The 14,778-nt window shown below is 49.7% G+C and overlaps 1 protein-coding gene across 1 annotated transcript in view; it reads left to right on the top strand.

Moving 5' to 3' along the window:
• The window catches only part of FHAD1 (forkhead associated phosphopeptide binding domain 1), a 145,393-nt gene that overhangs the window by 102,783 nt on the left and 27,832 nt on the right, over positions 1-14,778 (top strand). The window contains exons 18-19 of the mRNA XM_075561659.1: positions 7,509-7,616; positions 13,699-13,872. Coding sequence (XP_075417774.1) covers positions 7,509-7,616; positions 13,699-13,872 — 282 coding nt within the window. The remainder of the gene's footprint in view (positions 1-7,508; positions 7,617-13,698; positions 13,873-14,778) is intronic.

Raw genomic sequence — 14,778 nt, forward strand, 5'->3', positions numbered from 1 at the left:
CATGGTCACATCAAGTGAGCCCAAGGGGTAATAGAATGGGTAAGAAAGCCCCCACTGTAGAGAGGGTGGAAGTGGGGAGAGGTCTCCAGGCCCAGGACAAGCAGGGACATCTGCATCTATCTTCTCATGCCTGCCTGGCCTAAAGGCATACTCTCCCTAAAAGGCAGACCCAGACCAAGCCAAGAAGAAGGTCACTTCAGGTCACTTTAATGACCATGTGGTGTATGGATGTCACAGAAGGGATCCTGAAGGCCAGGGACATGTTCACTCAGGCCCCAGGATGATCCGCCATGACCCAGGCTCTAGGGACAGGAGTGGACACAGACAGCCCTGTGGGGGCCCTCATGGAAAGTTCAGAAATGGGCCAATCATTTCATAAACCGTTTACTCCATTCATACGTTCATTCATTCAGCAAAGTGGTTCTGTGAATCCACGTGTGGCCGGCCCTGCTTTGAGTGCCAGGGGCCCCGAGGTGAACGGGCAGGCCAGGGCCAGGCTCCCCAGGAGCCCGACAGCCATGCACCATGCCCCAGGTGAGGCCAGAGAGCCACGGGAAAGATAAGTGGAGGGATGGAGTCTGGTGGGAGAAGGAGCCGCCCAAGGAGGACCTGGGGTGACAAGGAACATGTGCAGCGGAGAAGCGCAAGTGGGCCGAGAAGTGGGGGTAGAGGAGAGAGGGGAGGTGCAGACAGTGGGGTCATAGAAGCAGGAGGAGGGGCGGCAGGACGGGCTGCCAAGAAGAAGAGCAGGGTGAGCCCAGCATGTGAACGCTGGGTTCAAATCCCAGCTCACCACGAACACGCCGTGTCTGTAAAGTAGCAAGGTGAAGTGAGAGGCGTCAGTGTGGTCACACATTGGAAGCACCGATGCAGCCAGTGACCCAGAATGAACTTCATTGAGGGGAGGGCCCAGGCATGCTTCTCCAAGTGTAAACATATAAACAGGCCTCCTGCCTCCAGGTGCAGTGGGTGTGAAACAGGGGGCAGGTAAGGCAAGCTCCAGAGGCCGGATTCCACAGTGAGCAGGGCAGGGAAACTGGTCTAAGAGGCACCTCCCAGCTGTGTGACCTTGGCAATGTTCCTTGACCTCTCACAACTTCAGCTCTGGCCTTGACCTCCTCACCTGTGAAATGGAGATAGCCGTCTCAGCCCTGTTCGGAGTACTGCAGAGTAGAGGCGCGTCTGCCTCCATCGTGCAGTGCAGGGACCTCACATCATCAGCTCTGTTTCATTTACAGGATCCCAAGCAGCTGCATCCACCTCTGGTCTGCCCGTTTGTTGCCCTGTGATAGCTTGTGTGATACCTGTGATGCTGGAGACTGCATCGCTGGGATTTCTAATGTCACCAGGGTCGCCCACAGTGAGCAGGTTTCAGCGGAGCGTCCAGATGACAAACAGACTTCAAAGAAGCAATCAGCCGTCCGCTTCCAAGGAATTAACCGCTGAAAGCCTCTGCACAGCATCAAGCACTGTCGGCTGTGGAAGGACTAATGAAGAGAAGATGAACATTGTCGGGGAGAGTGGCAGCTGATGAGCCCCTCAGCTCAGAAGGCGCTCGACATATGATGAAGGGGTGCCTTCTCAATGTAGAGTCGACCATGATGACGTGAATGGAGTGATCCCGTGGAGGTAAAGCCTTCAGGACCATCATCTGTGATGGGGCATGAATCAAAATGAGAAGAGACAGCTGCAACATATCTACTAACAGTTGGGAGTTTGGAATGTACGAAGAATGAATCTAGGAAAACTGGAAGTCCTCAAAAATGAAATGGCACGTATAAAGTTCGATATCCGAGGCATTCGTGAGCTAAAAACAGACTGGTATTGTCTACTTTGAATCAGAAAATCGTGTGATTGACTGCGCTGGGAATGTCGCAGCCAAGAGGAATGGCGTTGCGCCTGTCCTCAACAAGGACATGTCAGATCTATCTTCAAGCACAATGCTGTCCGTGATAGGATTGTGTATCTCTGCAAATGTGTGCACCAACCGCTATAACTACTAATAAGGAAATAGAAGGATTCTATCAGCCAATGCCATGAGTCTGAAATTGAGCAAACATTAAATCCAGATGCTCTGGAGATGATCATCAATTGGAATGTCAACGTTGGAAACAGAATGGAAGGAACGGTCGATGGAAGATGTGGTCTTTGTGATAGAAACAAAGCCAGAGATCATGTGATAGAATTTTCAAGACCAACAATTTGTTCATAATAAATCCCTTTTTCCAAAACCACAAAAGGAAACTGTACACATGGACTTCTCCCGATGGAATCCACAGAAATCAAATTGACTACCTCTGTGGGGAGTGACCATGGCTAGGCTGACTATCCGCTGCTAAAACCAACCCAGTAGCTGCTTGTGGAACAGACCACCAATTGCTCAGGGAGAAGCTGAAGAAATTTTAACCAAGTCCATGAGATCCAAAATACAGCACTGAGTCTATCCCACCTGCATCTCAAGAACAGATTTGACAGATTGATCACTAAGGACAGAAGACCTGATGTGTGTGTGTGTGTGTGTGTGTGTGTGTGTGTGTGTGTGTGTGTGTGTGTGTGGTAGGGGTGGGGGAGTCGGTCATAAGTACCATCATTCATGAAGAAAGCAAAATGTCATTTAAGAGACAGGAAAGAAAAGATCACAGCGGAAGTCAGCAGAGACTCTGAAACGTGCTCTTAATCTCAGGATCCAAAAACCATGCTCACTGCCATCAAGTCAATGCTAGCTCATCATGACCCCTGTGGGTCGTCTCCAAGACTGTAACTGTTATGAGAGTGGAAAGTCCAGCCTTTCTTCCTCGGAGCTGCTGGTGGCTCCAAACTGCCGACTATGCAGGTTGCAGCCCAACTCGTGACCACTACGCCAGGACTCCTACTCCTACATAATGAAACCAAAGAGCTGATCAAAAAAATTCACAGGGCATCTAGAGAAGACAAAATAAAATATGATAATGAAATATGCAGAGACCCAGACTTAGAGAACCACAATGAAGAACACACTCAGTGTATCTTCAACTGAAATAACTGGGAAAAAATTCAAGACTCAAGTGGCAATATTGAAAGATCCTATGGATAAAATATTGAATGATGCAGGAAGCATCAAAAGAAGATAGAATAGAGTCACTGCACCAACAAGAACTAGTGGACATTTCACCCTTTCAGGAGGTGGCATATGAGGAAGAACCAGTGGTGCTGAAGGAGGAAATTTAAGCTGCCCTGAAAGCATTGAAAGCAAAAACAAGGCTCCAGGAGGTGATCGAAGACCAACTGAAATGTCTCAACAGGCTGCTGAAGCACTGGAAGCACTCACTCACCTACGCCAGGAAATTTGGAAGACAGCTACTTGGCCAACTGACTGGAAGAGGTCCATATTTGTACACATTCCAAAAAAAGGTGACTCAACAGGATGCTCAAACTACAGAGCAATGTCATTGATATCAAGCAAATACGATCTTGCTGAAGATTACTCAGCATGGTCGCAGTGGTACATTGATAAGGAGTTGTCAGAGATTTCGACCTGATTCAGAAGAGGGATGCACAAGGCATAGCATTCCTGATGCAGATGGATCTTGGCTGTGCGTAGAGAATACCAGAAAGATGTCTACTTGAATTTTATTGTCTATGCCAAGACATTCGACTGTGTGAATCATAACAAACTGCGGATAGCCGTGAGAAGAGTGGGAATTAAGGATTACTTCATTATACTCCTTTGGAACTTGTACGTAGAGCAAGAGGTAGGCTGTTGGTGTAGACCAAGGGACTTCTGCATGGTTTAAAGTCAGCAAAGGTGTACATCAGGATTGTATCTCTCACATATTGATTTAATCTGTATGTGGAGCAAGTCATTAGCGAGATTGGATTATATGAAGATAATGTGGCATCAGAATTGGAGGAAGGCTTATTGTGATAGCTAAGGATTATGTCAGCTACTCACTCCTGGGTAAGAATAGGAGCAGGGCCCAATCTATCAACTGGGTTGCAGCCTGATGTCACTTCCGCGATGTCATACGCCTTCTTGTGTAGCGTGAAAGACACTGGGGACACTCAGCTTCTTTGCCTTCCTGCTTTACTGGAACTCTGCCTGCCTCTGAGAGCCACCCCACGTGGCCTGTCCACGACCCTGCCATGTTTCCACCAATTTTGGATCTAAGAAACTCTGCGCACACTGTCCTCCGATCCTCCAGCATCCCACTCCATCTCTCTCCAGCATCAGGCAGCAGTTAAGCCAGTCTGCGGAGGGTCTCAACAAGCATTGGACCTACAGCGTTAAGTTGAACTGGGCTGGAATGCCTTCTTGATATAAAATCACTTGCTGGCATAAAGCTCTTTCTTATACATCTATGCATGTCATTGGATTTGTTTCTCTAGACAACCCAGCCTAACACATTTATTAACAATGCAGACAACGCAAGATTGCTCTCTGAAAGTGATGCGGGCTTGAAGCACTTGCAGATGACAGTGAAGGCTTGCAGTCTCCAGTCTGAATTATAGCTCAATGGGAAAGACCAAAATCCTCGCAACTAGACCGATACATAACATCAGGGTCAGCAGAGAAGAGACTGGGGTTGTCAAGGATTTGCCTTGCTTGGATCTACAGTATATGCTCATGGAAGCAACGGTCTAGAGATCAAAAGATACATTGCATTAGGTAAATCTGCTGCACAACACCTTGGAAAAATGTTGGAAAGCAAGGATGTTTCTTTGAGGACTAAGGTGCGCCTGACCAAGGTATTTTCAATCATCTCATATGCACATGAAAGTTGGGCATTGAATAAGGAAGCCCGGAGGAGAATACACGTGTTGGTATTGTGCTGACAACACAGATTGAAAGTACCAGCGGCTGTCACACGGACAGACAGACCTGTCTTGGAAGAAGTAGGGCCAGAGTACTCCTTAGAGGCAAGGCTGGCGAGACTTCTTGTATACTTCGAAATGCTGTCAGGAGAAATGCGTTCCTGGGGAAGGCCACCGTGCTTGGCGGGGGGCTGTGAACTCTAGGTGAGATGGACTGGCACAGTGGCTTCGACAATGGGCTCGAACATAGAGCAATTGTGAGATGACGTAGGACCATGGGGTGTTTTGGTTTGTCGTTCATAGGGTCGCTACGAGTCGGAACAGACTCATGGCACCTAACAACGACACACAGCAAGGAGCGTCGAGAGAGAAGGGTCTCCCCACACTGCAGGAGAAGGGGCAGTGAGGAGGAAAGTCCCGAGGGACCTGCTGTCAGGCAGGCCCTCCACACGCAACGTGGGGGCTGGGCAGGCTCAAGCAAGGTGACGGCAGAGTCCTGGGTGGGTAGGGAGAATGGTACAAACATGGGGTGAGGCGGGCAGAGGGCCAAGGATGTTGGGCTGAAAGGTCATGGCCGTTGGAAACAATAGTCCTTTCTCCAGGGCCGCAGGCACCGCCCTCCTGACAGCCTCCGTCTCCTGGCACTAGCTCTCAGATGAAAGATGAAGAGTTCTTTAAAACACAAAAGTTAATTATCTGGGGTTTGGGCTCTTTTCCTTTTGGGCTCTGGTAGTGGTGGTGGTTTTTGCAACAATGCATGCTCACTAAAGAAAATTTAGAAGTTATGGACGAGTGAAAAGACAACAATAAATTGCTATAGTCCCAACTCCTGATTCAGAGTGCGCCAATTTGCATCCTAGTACATAGTCTCCCATTTTCTTGTTTACATTACCTATGCATATGAGGCTGTACCACCAACCAGATTTTTTTCAAAGCTATGTATTTAAATTGTTTTACAAACCAACCTTATCACCTTCAAAGTACTCTCCATTACACTTACTGTATTTGTCAAATCTGCAATTCTATTCTTGGAAACATTTTCCAAACTCATCTGTTTGGGTGGCTGACAGCACCTCTGTCATTTTCTTCTTCACCTCTTCTACATATTCAAGTCGCCGTGCTTTCATGCCCCCACTGTATTCGCAGAAACAAAAATAAGTCAGACAGAGTGAGGTCAGGTGAGTCAGGTGCATCAGGCAAGAGAGGAATGCTGGGGGGGGTGGTATTGAGCAAAACTGGCACACTGAGATGGCTGCATGAGCAGGTGCATTGTTGTGGTGGCAAAACCAGAGCCCCATCTGCCACAAACCAAGCCTTTTTTTGTCACACGCTGTTACAACAAATCTTTTCAGAACCTCTAACTAAGTGGTTCTCAACCTTCCTAATGCCTCAACCCTTTAATACACTTCCTCATGTTCTGGTGACCCCCAACCATAAAATTATTTTCGTTGCTACTTCATAATTGTAATTTTGTTACTTTATGAATCAGGCAACTCCTGTGAAAGGGTCATTTTACCCCCAAAGGGGTCATGACCCACAGGTTGAGAACCACTGCTCTAAATAGAAAGCTTGATGAACAGTCTCACCTCCTGGAATGCACTCCAAATGCACTATGAGTTGACATTTTCATCCGTCCGGGAAGTTGATGGATGTCCAGAACAAGGTTTGTCATCAATCGACATTTCACCTATTTTGAAACAAGAAAACCACTTGTACACTGAGTTTTTCCCATAGTTCTGTCCTTGTAAGCTGTGTTCAACATCACAATAATTTCTGAGGCATCTTTCCTGAGCAATAAACATAATTTCCCAGCCACATGCTTTTCTCTTAAATCAGCCATCCCAAAAAAATGAGGTTTTTTTTTTACAAAAAAATGAGGTTTGAGTGAAACTGCATTTACAAAAATATTCACTGTGACCAGAGAGAACCTTCCCAGGAGATGCCACTCGTGCACTAACTCAGAGCGAGTTGCTCAGTGCTCACCTAGGGGGTAAGATGTGTACTCTGAAAGCTCCCCCCCCCAACATAACTCCATATGGAGATTCCCCCCAAAACTGGAAAACATTATATATAAAACATTACCAATTCAATATGATTTGCCTGGACAATTCATTGACACCAACTCCCTCCATTGTGCTTTGTAATAATACCACTAATACACATTTAAAAAGTAGTTTTCTTATGAACTTTCTTTTGTGTGGGCAGTATAATTGCAATGTGTTCAACAGCTACCGGTAGAATTTTTTACCCTGCTTTGGCCACGTGGCTTCCCCAGGACCACTAGCCCCTCCCTGTCACCAGGCTTAGGGCAGTGCATGTTCCCAGATCCAAACTCTCCTGGGCATGAGGTTGAACCTTCTGTAGACTGGGGAGGTGCCGGGCCTGCCAGGACCAGAAACCTCTCCTAGGACTTGGCTCTCCTGCCCCACTACTCAAGGAGCCAAGTGCTTCCAGGCAGAGGCCGTATGGTGCCAACGTGTGCCAGGTGGGTCAGAGGCTCAGGCTTGACCTCCACACTGACCAGGAAGTCCCTTCCTGAAACCCAGCCTAGAACACAATGCACATGAGCAGCCAAGTACAAACCCTGCCTCTCCTCTCTCGCGCCCAGACCCTGACTCACTGGTTTCCACGCTTACTAATCCTGGCTCCCCTTTGTGGTGTCCTGTCCCTTCCTTTTTCATGCCCATGTCCCCAAACCCCTTGTCACCGACTTGCAGATTGCAGAGAGCAGCATTGCGTACGAGAAGAACAAAGCCAAGGAGGCCATCGAGAAGGAAAAGAAAAAGGTGCAGGATCTGGAGAACCACTTAACCAAGCAGAAAGAGGTACGCGGCTCAAAGAGGGAACAATGGAGGTGGCCCAGTCCCGCGAGACTGAGGGAGGGCTTATCAGGCCTCCGCCACTCTCGGGCTGTGGGATCTTAGGTAACTTGCTTACCATCTCTGTGTCCTGGATACCCTGAATCGACTGGCCTTATGGAGTCGCTATGAGACGTGTCTGTGAACCCGCACATAAAGCCACAGAGAACCTGGCAGGCCTGTCTTTTTATTGAGAGCTCACAGCCAGGAGGTGGAGGGGCAGGATTCGAACCCCAGGCTCTCTGATTGCTCTGCACAGTGCTCGCTGGTCGCACCTCTTTCTGGTTAAGAAAGTCTGACTCGCTGAGCACTTTGATGCCACCCTCCCCCACCCCGCTCCAACATGATATCATCGTTATGAGAACACGTTCAGTGCTATTACTGGGAGGAGCCCATGCCATCGGGGGGCGGTGGGGGGTTGCACATGATCAGATCCTATGCTAGATGTCTCAGCAGCCACAGAATAGACGTCATTCTTCTTGGGTCCACACGGTGCAAGGCAGCCACACACAGTCCAATATCTCAAGGTCAAAGCCGGTCGGTGACAGGCAAGCCCATCATCTGACGGCACTGGGTTACATTTCAGTACAAGGACTTTTGATTTGGAAGACTTTTCAAGACCAGACAAGTCTCAAACCATCCTCAATTCTATTCATGTCCATCTCGAAACCACCGTGTCAGAGAAAAATTCTCAAATATTGTCACACCTCCGAATCATCCGGCAGTTTATTTTAAGAGTCTCTGATTCACGGAGCCCTGGTGATGCAGTGGTTCCCGGGGGGCTGCTCACCACAAGTCAGCAGTTCGAAACCACCAGCTTCTGTGCAGGAGAATGCTGGGGCTTTCTACTCCTGTAAACTGTTACAGTCTCAGAAACCCACAGAGGCCCTGCTGCCTGTCTGACGGAGTTCTTGTGAGTTAGAATGCACTTGATGGCCTGGAGTTTGGTATGAGGGAGAGTGAACTGGGGCATCTGCACTTTAAGCGGTAGTCTAAGGGACACTGCCTAGCCTGGAAAGTCTATCTGTCCACCGCATGTGACCCTGCCGGCATTTGAAATACCAATGGCATCGCTTCCAGCACCGCAGCAACATCCAAGGCTCCACAACAGGCAAGGGAGAAGGCCTGGTGATTTACTTCTGAGCATTAGCCCACGGAACCCCTATCGATCACAACAGAATATTGACGGAAGATGAGGTGCCTCGATGGAAGACACTCAGACACATAGCGATCAGAACCACCAAACCCCAAATTAAGCCCCCAGCCAGCCAGTCTGGTTCGTTCATAGCGACCCTGCGTTAGGTTTTCGAAACAGTAAGTCTTTACGGAGCGGACAGCCTCAACTTTCTCCCAAGAACCAGCTGGTGGGTTAGAACCACGCAACTCCTAACCCAACACCATCACCCGGGCTCCTTGGCCCCAACTGCCAACACAAATGCATGGGTAGTCATGACAATAGTGCAGGAGCAGGCACTTTTCATTCTGCTGTTCCGGGGGTCACCCCCAAGTCAAAGCCAACATGATACCAACCCACAACAGCAACTGCCCAAGTGGTGCTGGTCCACTCTCAAGACTGCTGCTCGGGGAAGCATGGTGTCCGTGAGCAGCAGCTGCATCGTGTGTCCGTCCTGGGCCTTCACCAACTGGAGAGTGTCCGGATGAATGGAGGCGCAAGGCAAGACTTGCTGCTCAGGGCTGACAGCTGCATGTAGGACGGACTTCCCTGGAGCAGGGTATTTCACTGCAGGCTGTCAGGGAGCCGCCTGCTTCCCTACGGGATCTACCCGGGATCTCTTGGGAAAGCCTTCAGTTAGGGGTAGGAGAAGAAGAGAAACTAACACTTCAAAAGCAGAATACTCAAGGCATAAAACAGATCAGGAATGAAATGAACATAAGAGAGACAGAGAGAGAGAGACAAGAATTGCCTGTCATGGTATTGATGACTGGATCACAAGTTTTACTCTGGTGAGAAGGAACCCCCAGTGGATCATGCCTCTCAGTGGACAACAATTGCTCATAGACGTTGGACCATTATTGTTACTACACCCAGATGTGACCTTTCCCCAGGATCTCTTGCAGCGCATTCTTTATAAGACAATGAGCAATGTCGTCCACAACACGGGGAACAAAGGTGACGCCAGAGGGTGGGGGAGGGGTCCTGACAGCCTTTGAGGGAGCCTAGAGTCACCACAGCAGACAAGCAGGAGCAGATCTCTACCCCTGAGAGCCATGCTCAAGAGAGGAGACCCAGACTTGGTCCACACAATTGTTGTTTGCTTTGAGACCATCACTGCCATATGGTGGGTCCATTTCACGGAGCGTCTTCCTCTTTTCCTCTGCCTTCTACTCCGGCAAGCGCTGTGTCCCTTTCCGGGGTCAGGTCTCCTTTGATGACATGGCCTCCCTCCTAAGGAGCATTGGGCTTTGCTTCTTCCAAGACAGAATGGTTCGTCCTTCTGGCACACCCCCCACCCACCACCCACCTGTGAGGAGCCGCTTCTTTGCAGGCTGTTTCTCTTGGGTCTACAGAAAAGGCATCCACACATCGATGTCGTCTACGCAGGCAAATATAGGATTTATAGGAGGGTACATCAAAAGTTTCCTACAAAACTCATAGAACTCTTTATGAAACACAAATAGCAGGATGTGACGCTGTCATCTCTCCATCTACACACTCCTGAGGGTGGTGTTTCCATCTCTCAAATCCTTCCCCAACGAAGCCGGCCTTCTTCTATTTGCACCAGGCAAAAAAGTGGCAGTGTCAGCGTCCTGGAGAGACTCACATCATACTCTCTTAAAATTGCTCTTGAACTTTTCAGAACAAAAAGAAGTCTGCAGGGGTAAGAGCAGTGGATGGCGTCGTCTTTGCCAGTGGACTTCTCCCTGGGCAGCATGGCCACCCTCGGAGAGTAGGCATGTGCATTGTTAGGATGGGGGCAAAGCCCTGGCCAACTTTCCTGGTCTTTTTCTTGCTCGTGCAGTTTTTTAAATTTTCTTTAAAACGTCTTCATAACAAGCCCCTGCGATTACCTTATGCCCTTCAAGAAACTCTACCAGTATTACCCCTTTGGAATTCCAAAAATCAGTCGCCATCACCTTCCGAGCTGAGCTCTCTGCCTTGAGTTCATCTTCAAGGTCTTCCCTAAGACAGCTGATGAGTCCAAAGCCTGTGTCATAAGGAGCAGCAGTCCCATAGTCTAGTTGCTCCGGTGACTAGGGAAGATGACCGCTTGAGTTTTGCTGAAAACACTTAGCCCTGATTTCAAAATTGTTTGGTTCCCCACCCCCACCCAATGATATAAAGAGAATCCTTGTGGTGAAAACCCTCCCTTCACAAGACCAGGCCAAGTGTGTTAGTCAGAGAACTTGTCTGCAGCCATCCGCTGTTCGCAGACATGGGTAAACACGTTTTGTTTGGAATTAACCTGCATGAACAGGAAAACTCGCCAGTGCCCCTCACATAAGAGAAAGGGGAGAGAGGAATCCGAGCGAGATGATGAACTTTGGTATCTTGTCCTGGAGGAAGCAGCCAGGTGGCTGGCAAGGAGCAACGGTGCCAGGCAGCAAGCTCCGTCCTTGGGTAGCTGCATCGAAGAAACTATGTCAGTTTGCTGTGGGTCTCAGAGAATCTTGGGACACCTGGCTGTGAAGGGTGTGTGGCAGGTTGCTCTGTGGGGCGCCTGCCAGTGAGAAGATGCTAATGAGCATCTCTTCGGCCAGCTCTGCACATGGCTGTGAAGACCATGGAAAAACACTGGGTAGAAGACAAGGGGAGGCACGGAAAGGATGGAGGGGTAGTCAGGCAAGCCTTTCAGGAAATAATAAAGTTTTTACTGCATTTTTTATACATCCTCCATTTCCTTTTGCATTCTCATTATAAAGGGGATGGCTGTTGATTGTAGCGAGTGGGGAAACCATGGAAGGCCACCTGGGATTGCACTGAGCAGAGTTAGCCCAGTTGACATTTTGATGTGATTCCTTCCAGGACAGCTCTATGTTGACAGCTTTATAGTTGATATTATGGTGATGGGAAACACAAAACAAAACAAAAAAAACAACACTGTTAACAAGTTTATTCAGATTCGTAGGGTTTCCAAGGTTATAACTCAGTGGTTTTCAGCCTTCCTAATGCCTCGACCCTTTCATCCGGTTCCTCATGTGGTGGTGACCCCCAACCATAAAATTATTTTCCTTGCTACTTCATCACTCTCATTTTGCTACTGTGATGAATCAGGCGGCCCCTGTGAAAGGGCCATTTGACCCCCAAAGGAGTCCCGACCCCCAGGTCGAGAACTACTGCTATAACTCTTTATGAGAGCAGTCAGCCTCAGCTTTCTCCCGCAGAGCGGTTGGTGGGTTTGAACTACTGACCTTATGGTGAGCCATCCGATGCTTACCCGTCAGCGATTATTATTTGAACTCACTGCCATCGAATCAATTCCAAATCTTAGTGACCCTGTAGGACAGAGTAAAGCTGCCCCTGTGGGCTTCCAAGGCTGTAAACCTTCATGGGAGCAAAAAGCCTCGTCTTTCTATAGATGTCGATAAATACGCACTTGAGACCGCGCAAGTGGACACGGTGAGTTGGAAGCTGTGCTTTAAACTTAGAATGCTATAAAAATGCCCCCACGTCCTTGAGCATTCTTCCATGGCCTGCCCTGTGTTGGATGGACCCCCATTTAGTCTGCATGCTCCCCTATGATGGGATGCCGGCGCCATTTCTGACATTTCGCTGGGCTAGTCATTGCTCAGCTGACGAACCCTATGTGTCAGACTCTGGGTGTGTGCCTGGGAGTGGGCTTCGTGCTTGATGAGTCACACAGTAACACGACAGACCTGCAGGGCCCACGTCTGTGGCCGTGAGCAGCTTTTGAGTTAGCCGTCAGCACACAGTGGCCTGATGCACCACACACGGAAGCGTTGCCCAGTGCCGGCCAGCCTCACGGTTGGTTGCAATTGAACAGTTGTGATTCACAGGGATGACTGGCTAGTTCCTTGAAAGTAACTTGCCAACCCTTCCTCGTCTGTCTCCGTCTGGAAGCTCTGCTGAAACCTGCTCAGTACACGGTGATTCAGTATGAGAGGAACTGAACCTGAGTCTCCCACATGCGGGGGGAGGGATGCTACCAAAGAGCCACGGCTCCCCCAAAGGGTCAGGAGGCTGTGATTGGGGTTAGGTGCCGTTGATCCCATTCCAGCTTGGGGTGGCCCTGAGTACAACAGAAGGAAACCCCGCCCAGTCCTGTGCCGTTCTCACAATTGTTGTGATGTGTGAGCCCGTGGTGACAACCACGGTGTCCACTCCCTCCTTGAGGGCCTTCCTCTTTTCACCCGCCATTCCGCCTTACCAAGCACGATGCCTCTTCTGATAGTCTGTCCGCAGTACGTGAGATGAAGTCTCCCACCCTCCTAAGGAGCATTCTGGCTGTACAGACGGATCGTCATCGACACTGCCAGCCCCAGAGCCCCAGACTGCCCAGTCCCTGTGCCAATGATACACTTAAAATTTGATGAAATAATGTTTAGGAAGCCCCTACCCGGGCCCTGCATGAAGTCCAAATGCCGCGTGGTTACAGAGGCCAGTAGAACTGAGGTAGGCAGAGACGGGAAGGATGCGCTCCAGGAGGAAGAGTGAGGTGTGTGTGCAAAGACAAGCGCCTCGGAGCCCAGGGGGCTGGGAAGGGAGGTGGGGGTGCATCTGGAAGGCAAATCCTATGACACAGGGTGGAAGGAACTCAGCCCATTCAACCTGAAACATAGATTCAGTGAGAGACAGGACAGCCCCCCTCAAATACTTAAAGCGCTATCCTATAAAAAATAAATAAAACCTACTCAGGGAGGTGGCAGAACTGAGCTCAGCAGCCAGAAATTATTCGGCTGAATATTAAGCGGTGGGTACTCGCTGGAACCTTCTGGAAATGGCGTGGACTTTGCTCTTCAATAGGGTCAGCAGCATAATAACACCCCCAAATTGCCCGCAGAAAGGAAGGGTGCTACATCAGTGTCTATCCCTGCAGGTCCGCTCACCTGGTGTTTGTTGCCCGTATAGGAAATGGAATTAAAGGTGCAGAAAGAGGACATTTTAAGCACCAAGTTAAAGACCGCACTGGCCATGGTAGAAGAGACCCAGAAGATGAAGGCAATGGAAAGTCTGAAAGTCGAGGGCCTCACCATCAAAATCAACGAGACCTTAGCTGAACTGGAAACGACCAAGACAAAGATGGTAAGTGGTGCGTCCCTGGGCCTGGCACGGTTTTCCCTGGAGGCAAGACAATGCTCCCCTGGGAATGCTTGTTCAAGAGCAGGCCCGCCCCCCTCCTGCCCCCCTACCACCACCCTCAATAGCACTGTTGACATTCCATCCCAATCCATCTTGGTTGGAGGGGCTCTCCAGAGCACCGGCTGCTTCTCAGCATCTGTGGCCAATGCTGTGGTCCAGGAGCATCAGTGCCGGGCCCTGGGAGGAGCAGAGCTCTATCAGGGAAGGAAGTTCTGTAGAGATGGCTGTAAGAGAAATGCCAAGGCTGGATAGCTGCCTCTCGGATGTGAGTGCCAAGGAGAGGGAGACCCCAAAGGAGAGCGGCAGGCTTCCAGGCAAGGGGGTGAGGACGTCCAGATGGAATGTGGATGCGCCTGTGGGCGGGTTCGTGGAGGTTGGGGCGGAGGTTCTCTTTTGAACAAGAGGAGTCCAGACCAAGGTGAGCACTGGGTGCCCACGTTCAGAAGTCCCCCACACTGAGGGAGGTCGGATCCCTTTTAGAGAAAAGACAAGGGGTCTTAACTGGAGACAACCCTGTAGGCATGACTGATGAAACCATGGCCATGTGTGAGCTCTCCGGCTGAGGACGGGCCCATGGGGAGAAGGTTAGAGGCTGAGGCCCAGGACAGCATGGGGCGCAAGGGCAGAAGCGTGGCATCCCGGGAGCCTGGAAGGCCCTGTCTGAGCAGCAGGGGCCAGCCAAGAGAGAGACACCAAGAAGAACCTCAGAGAGGAGACGGTGGTCATGGCTAAGGGTCTGAAGAGTTTTCACCATTTGGAACTCACTGATGTTTGTTTTTAAGAAATAGAAAACCATTTGCTTTTCCATATTATCGTCTGCTGTAATTTGACTCTTGTCCATGGAACATC

This window comes from Tenrec ecaudatus, chromosome 1 (assembly GCF_050624435.1).
Source record: "Tenrec ecaudatus isolate mTenEca1 chromosome 1, mTenEca1.hap1, whole genome shotgun sequence".
NCBI classification, from domain to species: Eukaryota; Metazoa; Chordata; class Mammalia; order Afrosoricida; family Tenrecidae; genus Tenrec; species Tenrec ecaudatus.